Source organism: Rosa chinensis, chromosome 3 (assembly GCF_002994745.2).
Source record: "Rosa chinensis cultivar Old Blush chromosome 3, RchiOBHm-V2, whole genome shotgun sequence".
Lineage (NCBI taxonomy): Eukaryota > Viridiplantae > Streptophyta > Magnoliopsida > Rosales > Rosaceae > Rosa > Rosa chinensis.
The window spans coordinates 9,467,339-9,481,823 of record NC_037090.1 but is presented as its reverse complement, the minus strand read 5'-3'; the positions used below and the strand labels follow the sequence as shown (position 1 = coordinate 9,481,823).

General features: G+C 39.7%; 2 protein-coding genes across 4 annotated transcripts; both read right to left on the bottom strand.

Annotated features, from left to right (window-relative positions):
- Nucleotides 1-2,616: 2,616 nt before the first annotated feature.
- LOC112191497 lies at nucleotides 2,617-3,859 on the bottom strand. Its single transcript, XM_040516937.1, has 4 exons — nucleotides 3,664-3,859; nucleotides 3,298-3,494; nucleotides 2,966-3,038; nucleotides 2,617-2,879 (listed from the first exon to the last, which is right to left on the bottom strand). Exons 1-4 carry the CDS (start codon nucleotides 3,857-3,859, stop codon nucleotides 2,827-2,829), a joined length of 519 nt encoding a protein of 172 aa, XP_040372871.1. The 3' UTR covers nucleotides 2,617-2,826.
- Nucleotides 3,860-10,972: 7,113 nt separating this feature from the next.
- LOC112193646 lies at nucleotides 10,973-12,548 on the bottom strand. Of its 3 annotated transcripts, XM_024333868.2 has the most exons (5): nucleotides 12,365-12,543; nucleotides 12,096-12,209; nucleotides 11,817-11,990; nucleotides 11,296-11,389; nucleotides 10,973-11,189 (listed from the first exon to the last, which is right to left on the bottom strand). In XM_024333868.2, the coding sequence occupies exons 1-4, from the start codon at nucleotides 12,434-12,436 to the stop codon at nucleotides 11,303-11,305; spliced, it is 447 nt and encodes a 148-aa protein (XP_024189636.1). In that variant the 5' UTR covers nucleotides 12,437-12,543; the 3' UTR covers nucleotides 10,973-11,189; nucleotides 11,296-11,302. The 3 variants fall into 3 exon arrangements, with proteins under 3 accessions (XP_024189636.1, XP_024189638.1, XP_040373059.1); XM_024333870.2 differs by having other exon boundaries at nucleotides 10,973-11,389; nucleotides 11,817-11,987; nucleotides 12,365-12,548; XM_040517125.1 differs by having other exon boundaries at nucleotides 10,973-11,389; nucleotides 12,365-12,541.
- Nucleotides 12,549-14,485: the final 1,937 nt, after the last annotated feature.

The following is a 14,485-nucleotide window of genomic DNA, read 5'->3' as shown; positions in this document are numbered from 1 at the left end:
GAGAGAGAGAGAGAGAGAGAGAGAGAGAGAGAGAGAGAGAGAGAGAGAGAGAGAGAGAGAATATTCCCTCCGTAGATCTGCTACCACAACGGGCTTCAAGGTGACGACCATCCGGCCGAGAGGGAGGAGCAGCCGGTTTGGGCCCAGGCGAGGTCGAAGTCATTGGAGAAGAACTTTCCGCGAGCGGTGGTCATGAGGACAGAACCGGGGAAGGATTGGAACTTGGCGTCGGCGAGGGAGGAGATGACGGGGAGGCCGAGGAAGGGAAAGAGATTCCCCAAGCGCGATGTTGAGGCGAGTTGAGGTTTTTGGGAGAAAAATATGGGGTGTATTGGATTTTGATGTCAAACACTACGTGGCACCATGTAAACCATTAGATGTTGTTTTTACACGTGTCATTACGTAGTTGAAAGTTTAGGTAGGTTAGGTAGATTAGAAGGTTAGGAGAGGATCCTCTCCCCTATGACAGTCTACTTAAAAAGGACCGATCGAAGCCCCTTTAGTTTCGTTTCTTTAGGTGACTTTATGATCAACAAAACGATCCAGTATTGAAACGCCACATGAAGATCAAGCAGTAAATTCAACTAGATGCTAAACAAGAGCATATTAGAACATAGAAATCCTTGATCCCTTCCCAGCAGACCAAAATAGGACTATGATAATTGCAAATGTTGATCAAATGTTACCGTGAGCCATTCTTCTTCCCTTGCGTCAGTTTTTTTAATTTTATTTTATTTAATTTTTTTATCAAGAAAGAACTTCATTAATAATGAATTGCTTACAACGAATTTTGGACAACATTTCTTACACAGAAATAGAAATAGCCTTTAGACTTCGCATTGAAACTCTATAATGACTTACTAAAGGAGCTAAAAAGGCCCCAACTATAGACTCAAAAAAGACTAAGAGAAAACTTGCACAACAACTATGTGGCAGTGACAACATGAGCTGGACCAGTGAATCCTTGACGTCTCACCTCTAGTCCAGCCAAGAAGAACACTGAGTCAGACAACTCACTTGTGTCAGTACTGACTCACCACCCAAAGTCCACCTGGCCAGCCTTTGATCAACCAAACCAACACTTATTGTGACCTGAACCCGACCAAAAAGATTACCGGACATGCAGACTTGGGACTAAATAAAACCCAACACCATCACCACCCTAATGTCAACACCGTTAGCTCACTACTGCTCCAAATCGCCATCATCTCCGACCCAAAACCGGACAGGAACGACCCACTAGAAGGCCAAAAATGCTTGTTTAAGCCACAACCAGACTTTTCCGCTGACCCAAAACTAGACAGGAACAATCCTCATGAAGACCAAAGTGATGATTGTCTCTGCCACAACCTGCAGTGCACTCAACCTGACAGCTAAAATCTACCACACCATCTAACGAAAACTATGACGACAACATTAACTCAAGAACTTATTTGAGATTTGGCAAACATATCCAAAACTAAAGGCAAAGAAAAGACTAAAGACCAAACACTAAGCAAAAGCTCAAAAGCCAGCATGGGCCAAAGACCTAGCTATGGCCCGACCCAACCTCCATACTTCCCCGCAAGAAGTAGCGATGGAACAGACCGCCATGCCCGCCACCAATAGAACAGCGTCGTCAACCAAACCCCATCATCACTCCTCCTCACGTGCGCTAGCCCCCAACTCGAGAAAGTCAGATTGGTTAGATCAAAACCAACCCGAAATCGGCCGCCCATTTGCTCTAGCATCACCACGCCCCTGCCACACCGCCCCTAAATCACGCAGTTCCAGCCACTACCCAGATCTCGAAAGCAGTGGTGACTCCAGAACCCACCGCCGGCACGCCATACCCCGCCGCTCCTCCCTTGCTCTCGCCCACTATCTGAGATGAACAGTTCGAAATCGATCTGCCCCTACTGTGATCAAACAGCCAATCTCCAACCCTGGACCGCACCTCTGCCATAAAGCCACGCCGCTAGCCCTGAACACCATCCTCTCCCGGACCGGAACGCGACTACTGGGGCACCGATTGCGTCCTGCCAGGAGAGAGCACACGCACACTATGTTCTTTTTTCTCCGCGGGTGGGGTGCGTTCCAGTTTTTTTTTTTTTGGTGGCTGCCTCTTGATTTTTTTCCCTTGCGTCAATTGTGTGTCTAATTTCTAGTCCAGCCAATCAGCCATCATTAATCTCTTTCACCATATTTTCTTTAAAACTAAAACTTTAGAGTCGCATGAGTTAGAGACCTCAAATCCTTGGTGACTAGGTTAAAGTCGGCCATTTCCACTGATTTTGGCTAACCATCTTCCCTGCAAGTTCCTGTTGTATTGACCGTCTTATGAAATTGTGGCTCAAGTTACTACAATTAAATTAAATTTACAAAAAACAAACAAATATAACTTGTAATCTAAACAGTAGTAAGAGTGCTCAAAATGGATCTAGACCTAATTGCACAACAATTAATATGATTCAGAAAAGAAAGAAAAATATAGTCCAACAATCAACACTACTAGAAAATATAGCCAACACACAGAGATCAAAAAATTCTGTGAGAACTAATAATTTAATACTATTACATAATTCACACGATAGAGCTACGAATTTTTGGTTTGTACATAATACTAGCGTTGCCAATGCCACGTTCACTTGAGTTATGTAGGGATTCCGTCTTTGTTTGCATGTTAAGAATTCCTACAATTACTATTCTAAAAAAAAAAAGAATTCCTACAATTACTGGCATTGTCGATTAGCAAATCAATCTAAGAGGGATGCGAATCGACACGTTCAACAGTCACAGAGGCCTTCATCTGTGTATCTAAGATCCATGAACAATTAGCTGAGGTAATTATAAGATGCTGATTTTAAGGCCATCTTCTTCTTCGCCAGATCTGCGTGTAACTGAGGGAATAAAATCAGTAAACTAAAAAGGCATCCAAGCTTCATGAAAAACTCATAAGAAATAGCGACGTGAGAAATAGGCATACCAGAAGAGAATTTGGGATTTGGATTGCTGAATTTCATATGCGCATTTGTCGCGAGAGAACTGAGAAATCGAATCTTCAAAATATCCCAAAAAGCTAATTACTTACTCAACTGAGCCAATTCAGCCACAACAAAGAAAACCCAAAATCAAAACCATGAAAGACAATCAAAACCAGCTCAAAGTATCCCAATCACCCAGATCTCCAAAACCCCACAGAAGTCAACCACAACCCAAATATCGTATCTTCAACAAAAGTCAAACAAATAAACACCACCCAAAATTAAAACACGCACAACCCAAAACCAATCAACCAATTCAGAGAGAGACACTTACCAGATGCACAGGGGCTTTGACATGCCTGACCAGAGCCGAAGTGCACTGGTTCTCTCTGGGCTCGTGCCTGTGGTGCCTCCTTATGTATTGGGCCTCCGCGCAAGTTGTAAGTACACTATCTTGCATAACAGTGAGGCTTCCAGGGTCACCAACCTTATCACTCAGGTGGCCAGTGGGAGGCAAGAGATGCAAGAGATCTGAACAAAAAGAACACATGATAAATCTTTGTTGCCATGCTATTTCTAGGTTCTGTGTTAACCATAGTTTATTTAAGGAAGAGACATGAGAGATTCTGATTGATGAAGTACTGTTTAGACAACTGATTTATGCTTATCCTTATCAGTTTCGAGTCAACTGATTTCTTACATATGGCAGTTTCGAGCCAACGGTGTAGACATAACTCATTCCCAAGCCTCCCATTTGAAAGGAACACAAGGTTAAACGTACCCATTAATTCGACCTTCATAATTTCCAAGTCCGCCCAAACCCAGATGATGACTTCATCATTGTTATCGTCGGGAATTGTTGCAGTCGACTCTTTTTCGGTGGTGTTGGTGGTCATGGTGGTGGAGAGAACCAAGAGAGTTTTGAACACAGTTGACAAAGGTTATTTTTGGGTAATGAATGAGGAATCGATGCTACAAAAAACACAGCCAGGCTAAACAAAAACCAAAACTAGGGTCACATGGGCAAAAGCAAAGCCTGAACTAATATTACAGACATACATGGTTAGGGGTTTCAAGTTGTGTGTGATAGACACGGTGATTTTAAAGGAGGTGATCGAGGCTGGGGAGCTCGATCATCTCAAGGTTCGTGCAGAGCTTAGCTGTACGAAAGTGGACTAGACGAGCTCGGTCTGACAAAGGAGTACGTAGTACGTTGGCCGGTGGAGTAATTTGAGATTTGAGTGTGGTTTAAAGGTGGAGTACGGGACTGTTAGAGTTCAGTGGATGGGAGTCGATGAATGTGAGGAGTAGTTTGGAAGACTGTTTGCAAAGAATCTTTGCAGAGTTAAGTAAACGGCAATCGATCGATGACTGTGATGAGTGGTCGGTAAGATGGTGTAGTACACGAGTACGTACTGTTTCGGTGACTAGAGTGGTTCGGAAGATTCATCAGCAAGATTTCATTTCTCTACAGTGGATCTCTCTTTCTCTTCCTCCGAGGTAATTCAATGTGTCTTCACAACTAGTAGAAGCCATGATTTTTTTTTTTTAATTCAACGAGAAAAATGAAAGGGATGCATCGACCTGATCAGTACAGCTACAGTGAACAAGTCAATGAATATTGCAACAGCTAAGAGCATGTTCACCGGTATCATTTTTGGCCGATCTCCAGCAAGGCTGGCTGAGGTGGTGACCGGCATGGATGAAGAAAGCACTTCCACCGGCAAATGGATGACTGGCATGAATCTGACCCAGGCCAAGAACTAGGTCAGTTTCTTGACCCAAGAAGATTGGTTGCCACGCTGGCCCAAGCCCGACCCCGTCATGTAGTGATGGAGTGCAGATGCAATGCCAGCCGTTGGATTGCAACTGAGATGCCAGCAATATTTTTGCAAAAATGCTGCTGTGAGGGATCGAAACCCAGTCACCATGATGCATGCACATTTCATGGCCACCTGCTCCAACATGAAATTTTATGCTACAGTTTTTACTTTGTTTATACTTAAACTATCTACAAAGTCAAACTAGTTTTTTTTTTCCTTCCAATTTTATGGATTATCATGCATAACAGTTTAAGGAAAAATAATAATAATAAAGCAATGAATAAATTAATTTTTTGAACAAACCCAAATAAGGCGACTATCATTCATCTAAAGCCAGAAAAGGTCATTACATATCCTTCTTCTACCATTATGGGATAGATAAAGAGTTTGTTGTAGTAGCACAGTGATACATAGATTAGGTCCAATCATTTTACTGTTTCATGCTCATAAAAGAAACTCATAGACTATTGATTACTACATAGTAAATAGGCAGAGTAAACTAGACTCGATGACGCTCACTAAATCAAGAGACATAGCTCTCTAAAAAAATAGAGAATTATTGTAACCAAAGACTAAACTGAAAAATAAGGCCAGGTCCAAAAACCAAGCCTCAAAATAGCAGCTCAAAGCCCCAAGGGAAGATCCAACTCAGGCCAAACAAATGGCTTGACCCAAGCCCAAAGTCTATCATCAGCCTCACTGGTTGTCGGCCACCGCACCCCGTCGCCTGACCTCGCCACCTCAATCCAATGCCAGACCTCATCATCGATCCAACACCGACCTTGCCGCCTTAATCCCACACCGGACCTTACCACGGTACCACAAAACATGACGAAGCCCGACTGAGCCACGCCGCTTCGAACCCAACCTCCCAAGACGCAGCCGATCCAGTACCCCGCCATCATGTCGTCAATCTTGGAGGTGCTCGGACGAAGTGCGACCCGCGTTGCACTGTCGCCCACCGCACCCAAGACTTTATCCGGTGCTTATCGTCAGACCATCTAGCCAAACCACATCCCAAGAGATTTTTTAGGCATATGGTGTTCAAACACCCGTGCGGCAGCAACCCATTAGCGACAAGGTGGACTGATGTCGGCCATGAGCGCCACCAGACGAAGAGGAATTCACAAAAACCTAGACCCAAAACCGGCCGAGTTTTTTGGAGCTAGCGTCTTCTCCTCTTACTAATGTTTTTAGCTGGAACATACGTGAATTTTTCATATATAAATATATAATATGATTGCATGACTGCTAAATAAATTAATTTAACAACACAAAATCATTTATAATGCAAAAACCAAAATAATTTGTGAAAAACATACGGTGATTTTTCTATTTCTGTTTATTCTACATAAATATTACTTGGTAGGTTATTTAAAATATTCATTACTACTATTTATTTAGATCATATATTTCTCATTTATAATAAAAAAATTAATCAAATATTCAATGAACAAGAACTAACCAGTCAATAAACAAAACAGGTGGAAACACATGTCCAGTGATAATTAACAGTGTCTTGACCCAGTGATCTATCTAATGACCCTGACCTATTGACCCAACGAGAGAATTTGAGGCACTACGGCCCGGATGAGCAAATGAGGGATTGGACCCATCCCCACAACCACCTAAAAAATCTCTCTCACTTCTATGTTTCCAACTTTGCATTGAGGTTTTGTTAAACAAAATTATTGGGCCTTCAAATGTGGAGGTTTAAAGTTAGGAGAATAAGACATGGAATTTGGAAGAAAATTGCAAATTAACTTTTCTGGCGATATTTTTCGATGAGCCGCTAGTCATGGATGACCCTTTGTCCAGCCCAGGAGGACCTTGGTTATGGAAAATTTTCACCATTTAAAATTCAAACATCTCCCTACACATTGTCATTTTGTCACCTTGCAAATTTAGGACAATTTGGGAGGCAAGGGTGTAAAAGCATCTCTTGCACATTTTGGGACCAAATGGACATACATATAGCTGATCAAAGAAAGGCCAAGGACTTAGGGACCTTATCTTCATCATTCTTGACTCCATTCATAATCTACATCTCACCAAGATATCCCTTTTTCTCTCTACAACACCACCGCACTCATCTTCTCACCAATTTCGTAACCCTCCATCACCACAAATCTCACTAGCTACTCTTACCTTCACGGTTTCACCATTCCCACATCATCAAGAGCTTGGAGCAAGGAGAAGTAGACATCCATCACCTCATAAGCTTAGAGACCTATCTCCACCACCACTTTTGGCATCACCAATAGTCACTCTTTACTCTCTAATTCTTTAGTCTTTATGTATCTTTAAATGTTGAAGTTTGTTTATCTTGTTATGAGTGAGCAGTGAATTTGTTGGCACTAGGGTTGAAAGCCCTACCCAATCTTATATGATATTAATGTGAATACTATGTTTAATGCAATTTTCCATTACCACATTCACATGCTAAATCAAAACGTGAATGTTTATATTTAAATTTGATTAGTTTAAGTATAATACATTTGTCATCTCATGATTAGTGTTTTGAGATTAATCACCTCTAGACATTAAAAGCATGAAAGCACATCATGAGTGCATGTTAAGGTAGTGAGTTAAAATCACATAGACCTAGGATTGATTTGCTTGCTTGAATAGCTGAACTCTAATCTATATGCATCTAGAAACAATGAATTGAAACTTACCCAACAATAGGATTTTTTCTTAGGTAGATTATTCTAGACTTACCTAGTTTGAATTGATAAAATCAAATTATTTTAGGCCTTAGTACTCTTACCCCGATGCTAAGAGGGTAATTCGGTATTTGAGATTGCATCACTTTTAGTTAGATTATCAATGCATGCAAGGGAGGCTATGGTGGACAACCTTTTTCTAGCTCTCATCCATTTGATAACAACTTATGTAGCTTAGCTTAGTTTACTTTACTTGCTCTATTTGTTTCAATTTGAAATAAACTATTTCCAACATCAAATCAAATCACTACACACCATTTTATACATAGTCACCATGAACTCGGGTTCACTTGTGAGCCTTTGTTTGTGATTATATATTTGCATATTCTTTCTAGTTGTCCTCTAGGTCTTCCCTAACTAGAGTGAGATTTACCAATCTCTTGGGTACGATATCTCTTACTCTAAAACCCTACTACATTATAACTTGACCCTTATATTTTAGGGTGGCTTCAATGCTAACATTTGTGAATGAATATGAATTCCCTATTACTTGGTTATTGGATAGGAACTCCGATATATGGTTAATGCTCGTGAAAGTTCGTCTGTTAATGTGGCCATATTTTGATACCGTTGACCGACTTCCAAATCTCTCAGGTGGGAAGACTTCCTAGTTTTAATTCTATTTCTGCAGTCTTTTACTACCTTAGAATTATGAGTCACCCTAGATCATCGATTGCATTTCTCACTACACAGCTGACAGTGTAATTTACAAACTAGTTTTGCACTATATCAAACTCTGATGTCTATTTGCAGATGTGTATGTAAATCTAGTAATATTTTTGTTTTTTTCAATTTAAAATTTAGTTTCGAATGTAGTCATTGTACTCTTCAATATTAATTTTTTAATTAATTATCGCTTTCCCATAAAAGCAAAAGAAGAATATATATATTCATCCAAATGTTTGGGCCGAAATTCGGGTTTCAATCATTCAAATATATTCGGCAGTGGCCCATCGAAGGCTATTCATTTAAATTCTCATTGACTTCTAAGGCTATTCCTTTGACACGTTTACTTACTTGGAATGGAAATAATCATGAATCGGAGACAACTGGAATGAGAGAATAAAGGAATCAGTATTGATTCCGGATGAGCTGATTCCTAAACCCATCTCCTCCCTTCGGAATCAAATTCCTGAGTATTCAGGAATCAATTCCTTATAAAGAGGTGGGACCTACGCCCATTCCGATTCCTTCATGTGTTAGTAAACGCAGGAATACTTTTATCTTGAATCATTTCAATTCCTTTATGTGTTAGTAAACGCATGAATAAATTTACCCCGTAATCATTCCCTCCCATTCCAAGTAAGTAAACATGCCCTAAATTCTCATTGACCTCTCGTTATATTAATTTTTTAAGGGTTTTTGTCTATTTACCCCATTTTTAGATATTTTTTTCCCACTTACCTCATTAAGTTTTTTTAATTTCCTCTTACCCAAAACACTCTATGGAGGTCTTCCCTAATACCCCATTAAGATTTTTTAATTTTTTTTAATTTTTTTTAATGCCATTTTACCCTCACCCATTTGAAACTTAGAGAGAGAGAGAGAGAGAGAGAGAGAAACCATAGGAGACTGCAGGAACCCGGTCGCTGGAGTTCAATCACCGGCTGCCAGAATTCGATCACCGTTCACCGGATTCTGACCAACTTTAGCCGGATTCCTGCCAATTTTTGCCCGATTCCAGTCACCGGCCACCGAAATTTGTTGAAAATCTCACTGGAAAAGTTTTTTTGCCCTCAATAGACATCCATTGCCCCCCAATAGACGACTATAAGCCATGTATTGCCCCCCAATAGACGCCTGTTGCCCCCAATAGACGTCTATTGCCCCCTAATAAACGTCTATTGGCCCAATAGTCTATTGCCCCCTAATAGACAACTATTGCCCCCCAATAGAACTTTCGGTTGCCGGAATGGGAACTAATCTTTCTAAAATTAGACAAATAAAACTTTGATTAAAAAAAAAAACGAAGAGATTATATAAATTCAAAACGTCTATTGACCCCCAATAGACATTCAAATTTATTTTTTCTTTTCTGTCCCATTACTTAAAAAAAAAAAAAAAAATAGGGCACCCAGAAATGCTCTGGGCACCCACCTCTTCACTTTTTCGCCGGTTGCTATTTCAGGGCAAGAATGGAGAAAGACTAGGACGACGACCGAGACCAGAGAAGGACACACAGTAGCTGTTTTGGGGCAAAAATGGCGGCGTTGGCAGAGGAAGAGCGTCGAATTCGCAGAGAGAGAGAGCACCGACTGAGAACCCGAACCTGTCTTCCCCTTTCTCGACTGCAAATCCTCCGATTCCGATTCAGATTCAAAACTCCAATTCACTCTTAGTGACGACGCCTCTTTGAAGTCTCTGATCAACAAGGCCCGACTGGACCCGCAGCTCTAAGCTCGGAAAAGGCGAATACCCTCAGATCGGTGATTGTCAGAGTCGAACTCGAAGCGATTGTAGTTGGTGTCGTAGCTGTTGGAGGCCACAAGATCGATCTTGGAAGGCATGGATCAGTTCGTCGTCGTCGCGCCTCTCGCCGGGACCGGTGATCTGTATGAACGTGGAGGGGAAGAGAGAGAGAGAGAGAGAAAGAGAGAGTCTGATAGGAGAGATAAGAGAGTGGCTTTGATGTAATTGTTTAATTAAGCTGTAAATTTGTCATTTTCTTTGAAATCAGGTTAGTGGGAATAAAAATCTGTTGCTGGGGTAAGTGAGATAAATTTAGCCAATTTTAGTGCATTTGGTCAAGGACCTATTTTTTAATTAATTATCGCTTTCCCATCAAAGCAAAAGAAGAATATTATTTACAGTCCAAGTGTTTGGGCCGAAATTCGAGTTTCAACCATTCAAATACATTCGGCAGTGGCCCATCGAAGGCTATTCCTTTAAATTCTCATTGACCACTCATTAATGGCCTTACAAACATACATACATACAGAACCGTTGCTCTTTTCTTGTTAACTATTTTATGATTGTCCTGGTGACCTGGTTGGGAGAATTTTTGTTGGTGACCATGTGAGTGTTAGATGTGAAGAATTATGTTCTTATCTTTGTCTACTCTGGCTGCCAGTCAATTATGGTGCATTATGATCTAGAAATACACACACACACATATACATACATACATACTTTTGTGTGTGTGTGTATCTATATATATATATATATATATATTTATTTATATAGCATATGCGTGAATGTCGATCTTTTTTCTTTATCCCCTCATTGGATTCTTCAGGAGCTGTGTCAACGAGTTCATTTCCCACTTGCTACACCCATGAGATAATAATGTCTCCACCAGGATCCTAATTTCTTTTCTCTGATCCGTGGATCTTTCTATTTCTGTTCCTCAAAATATTCTACTCACAATCTATATATATGCTGCCGTGGGAATTAAAATCTATATGTCACACCATTTTAATCACTATTCTATACTACAGTGAAGAGTGCTAAAAAAAAAAGAAAAAAAAAGGAGCCATTGTATATGGAACCGCATGTTAATTAACAAGAAAAATTAAAATGGAGCAGTAGTAATTTTTTCTCAACAGTTCAGTACGTTCTCTTTCATTGCTAATGTCTGCTTGAGCTATTTGTACTTTTGTACTACTCAGCAGCTCAGGTCTAGCTAGCTTTGATTTATTGTAGAAGATCGACTTGAACAGTTCCAGCAGCTTAGCTAGCTAGGACAAAGCAGAAAGAAAGAAAGGGGTAAAAGCTAATTAGGCGAAACAGAAAGATGATACAAGTATGCGATAGCATCGCTGAGAACAATTAATCTTTGCTCACTAGCTTGCTAGTTGCTCTGGCTCCAGTTCTGAATAGCTTGCAACACCGCTTGTTTCACCACCTGTGCATCTATGCTATCAGCCTCTCCTTGGTTCTACAAAAAGCAAGAATAGTATGATTAAGTTCCTTCATTCAATTCAATTTACGTAGCTAAAAGAAAACTCAAAGAAATGGATTAAGGAATGCTTGCGTTGTCGATCATGAAGTCCAAGTTATGCCTACCACTCGTTATATTTATGTCAGTACTTGCAATTGGGAATCCAAACATGTGGTTAGTACTTCGTACCAATGTACATACTGATCACACGTGATGGTTGTAGTACGACCTACATATATATTTACAAAGTATACGAATATAAATATGTAGTTATGCACGCCGCACTATATTCCCAATAACTTTTGGTATGCAATTTCTTTCCTGTCTAAAAACGAAAATATACGCAAAGGGCTACGGGGAATGATAGAATTTGTTGTATATGCTACAGCTAACATAAAAACTGATTAGCGTATTGATTTCTTACTTCTCCTCCAACCGCTTCCAGTTGGAAACTGTCTGCACAAGAAACCCTAGCATCGAGCACATCAAGGCCCAGGTCTTCAAAGGCTTCTAGAATGGAAACGAGCAAACCTGGGCAGTTCTTTTCTGACAAGACACTAATAAGAAAACCCCTTTCTAGGGTTTCCACAGTAACCTGCTGCAAGTATTAAGAATCGAATGAACTAAGAGTTCTGCATATCATGGTGTTTTATAGAAAACAAATTAATTAAGACTTCTTTATCAGTAATAAAATATGCAATACCGCAGGTGACGATGAATTTTGCGAAGTTCCAACGTCTTGGTTGAGCGTGTCCACTTTCTGCTTCAACTCCTGGATGTATTTGGATGCATCAACTATAATTGAAGCTTTGTTCATCTGTCAAATCACAGATGCAACAACAAATATATGATGAATATCAAAAGGAAAATAGAAGAATTATACATGAGATAGATCGATTAGCTAGGTTTTGATTTTGCAGATTTTCATAAAAAATTGATATTGTAAGCTCATGGGATCGATCAGTTAATTACAGCAGTGGAATTGGTGGCAGCCCGAAGTTGTTCATACAGAGCTGCTTTCTTTCGCTTCCTAGAAGAATTCATGCTTTCAATCCAACCTCCTCTTTGTTCGGTACCTGCTCTAATTTTCTCTTTGTTTCTTCTTTCTTGTCTCTCCTGTCATCCTTTCTTATATAGAGAGGCGGCTTGAAGCGCGTTTCAGATAGGGAATGTTTGCATGAGTAACCTCACTCCCCCACCAAGAAATTAAGTTTGATCTTGTTCATTTACGTAACTGACCTTGTTTCTTAGTTTAATTGTGAATTATCATACTAATTAGTAATCTAGTATGTTTGTTTAATTGGATTCGCATATGGTACCATGGTTCGTAGTATATATGTATTGGTGTTTAATATGCCAAGAGCGGGAGCTTCTGTATGGCAAGGCAGCATGACAGCAGGGATGTTCAGTTGCTCGATGAACTTAGTTTAGAAACTCCTAGTAGTATTAGAATAAACATGGATATGCCATACTTAAAACTACCGCTAGACTAATAACCTGTTAGTCTAGTGGTCAATCAATTCCCATAATATCAACATTAATTTGTGGTTGCATTAAGTAATTAAAAATTAATTGACTCAATTTTATCGATATCACCTATTGACATACTATTCCCCCATGCCCTAATCTTCTTCCATCTGTCTTTCTCTATGTCTGTCGATCTATCAAATTAATTAACTAAATTTTCTGATTTTCTCACCAAATAATATGACAATGCTCAAATTATTCAACTTTAGGCTTACTCTAAAATTTATTTATGCTTTTCTAACTGAACTATTATAAACCAATTTAATGAATTTAATATTCTTTTCTGTTGCCATTAATTAATTAATTTTTGGTGAACACATATTGTTTCAATTATTTCTATATGTTTTTGGAGATTTCTACATGGCATTACTCAAAGGACTTGAGTTTATATGCAAACACATTATACTCATATATTAGTCCTCATATGACAAAGTATACACACGTGGTACTTCATGTAGCCACAAAGCAAAAGAGCCTCCACAACAATATACACGTAGGGATTTATTGCACATCAATTAAAAAGGAAAGAATGATAGATTAATTTGAGTGGATAATCAAGTATATGATTGAGGGTTTTTTTCAGATAATGGAGTGATGAAAGAAAGAGAGAGAGGGAAACAGAAGCGGGAGAAGACAAAACGATGAGGGCGATGGATTAGAGGGAGATCGAGTACGTACATACGTGCGTGAGAAGTGAGAAGAAAGAAAGGGTGAAGAGAGAGTAGTGTTTTGTTTGGGTAGCTTAGATTAGTGCCCGTGAGGCAACTATTGTTTGGCTTGGAGGGGGATTGACAGCTAAACAACCTTTGACGCTTTGCTTCGCTGCTTTCGATGCCTCCCTCTCATCATCTCCCACCCCACAACACACAACACTACTCCCTCCCAATCCCATCACGTGTAGATTCCCTTCCTGATCATCTCTCTCTCTCTCTCTTTAACTGTTTCACTTAACCTTACTTAATCACCTTAAACAAATCCATAGTCAAGGAAAACCTATTAGAAAACCTTGGCTCGTTTCACGTGCCATGCACTCTCTATATCTTCAATTCTTTAATTAAAAGATTCAATCATGCAAGGCGAAATTAGCAGTGTTTGGCTGCTAAGTTCGCTGATGTAGATTAGTTTTGAAGATTAGTATATTTGCTAATAATAGCCTGCGTGGATCACTATACATCAACACTAAAACCCCTGGGGTTGCCGGCTACAACATATGGCCTTCATTCAGTTCGTTCATCGTTCGACACTGACTACTAATGTAAAAGAATAGAATTATTTAAAGTGTAATTTAAAAAGTAAACGGTTTAAATCAGGATACTATTATTCTTTTATTTTTATTGGCCAAATACGATTGACGCCATATATTATGACAAAAGAAAAAGAATTGTTCATATTTAGGATTGTTGTTGTACATATCGACACTGTTGAGAGCAGTAGCCAACATTGGAAATTTGTGCAATCATGCATGCCTCTGATGTATAATGTTCCGAGCTCATCTACTCGAAACATCAATGCATTACTAATTTGTTTTAGATACTGAGTTCTAATTACAGATGCTAGTGTCTTAGT

Bases quoted from the DNA above. Each gene is read 5' to 3' on its own strand.
- LOC112191497 (XM_040516937.1), bottom strand. From the start codon at position 3,859: ATGACCACCAACACCACCGAAAAAGAGTCGACTGCAACAATTCCCGAC. The intron at 3,039-3,297 runs GTAAGTGTCTCT...GATATTTTGAAG, and splicing joins TCAAAGCCCCTGTGCATCTG to ATTCGATTTCTCAGTTCTCT. The intron at 2,880-2,965 runs GTATGCCTATTT...TTATTCCCTCAG, and splicing joins AAATCCCAAATTCTCTTCTG to TTACACGCAGATCTGGCGAA.
- LOC112193646 (XM_024333868.2), bottom strand. From the start codon at position 12,436: ATGAATTCTTCTAGGAAGCGAAAGAAAGCAGCTCTGTATGAACAACTT. The intron at 11,991-12,095 runs GTATTGCATATT...TAATACTTGCAG, and splicing joins AAAATTCATCGTCACCTGCG to CAGGTTACTGTGGAAACCCT. The intron at 11,390-11,816 runs GTAAGAAATCAA...TGCTTTTTGTAG, and splicing joins TGGAAGCGGTTGGAGGAGAA to AACCAAGGAGAGGCTGATAG.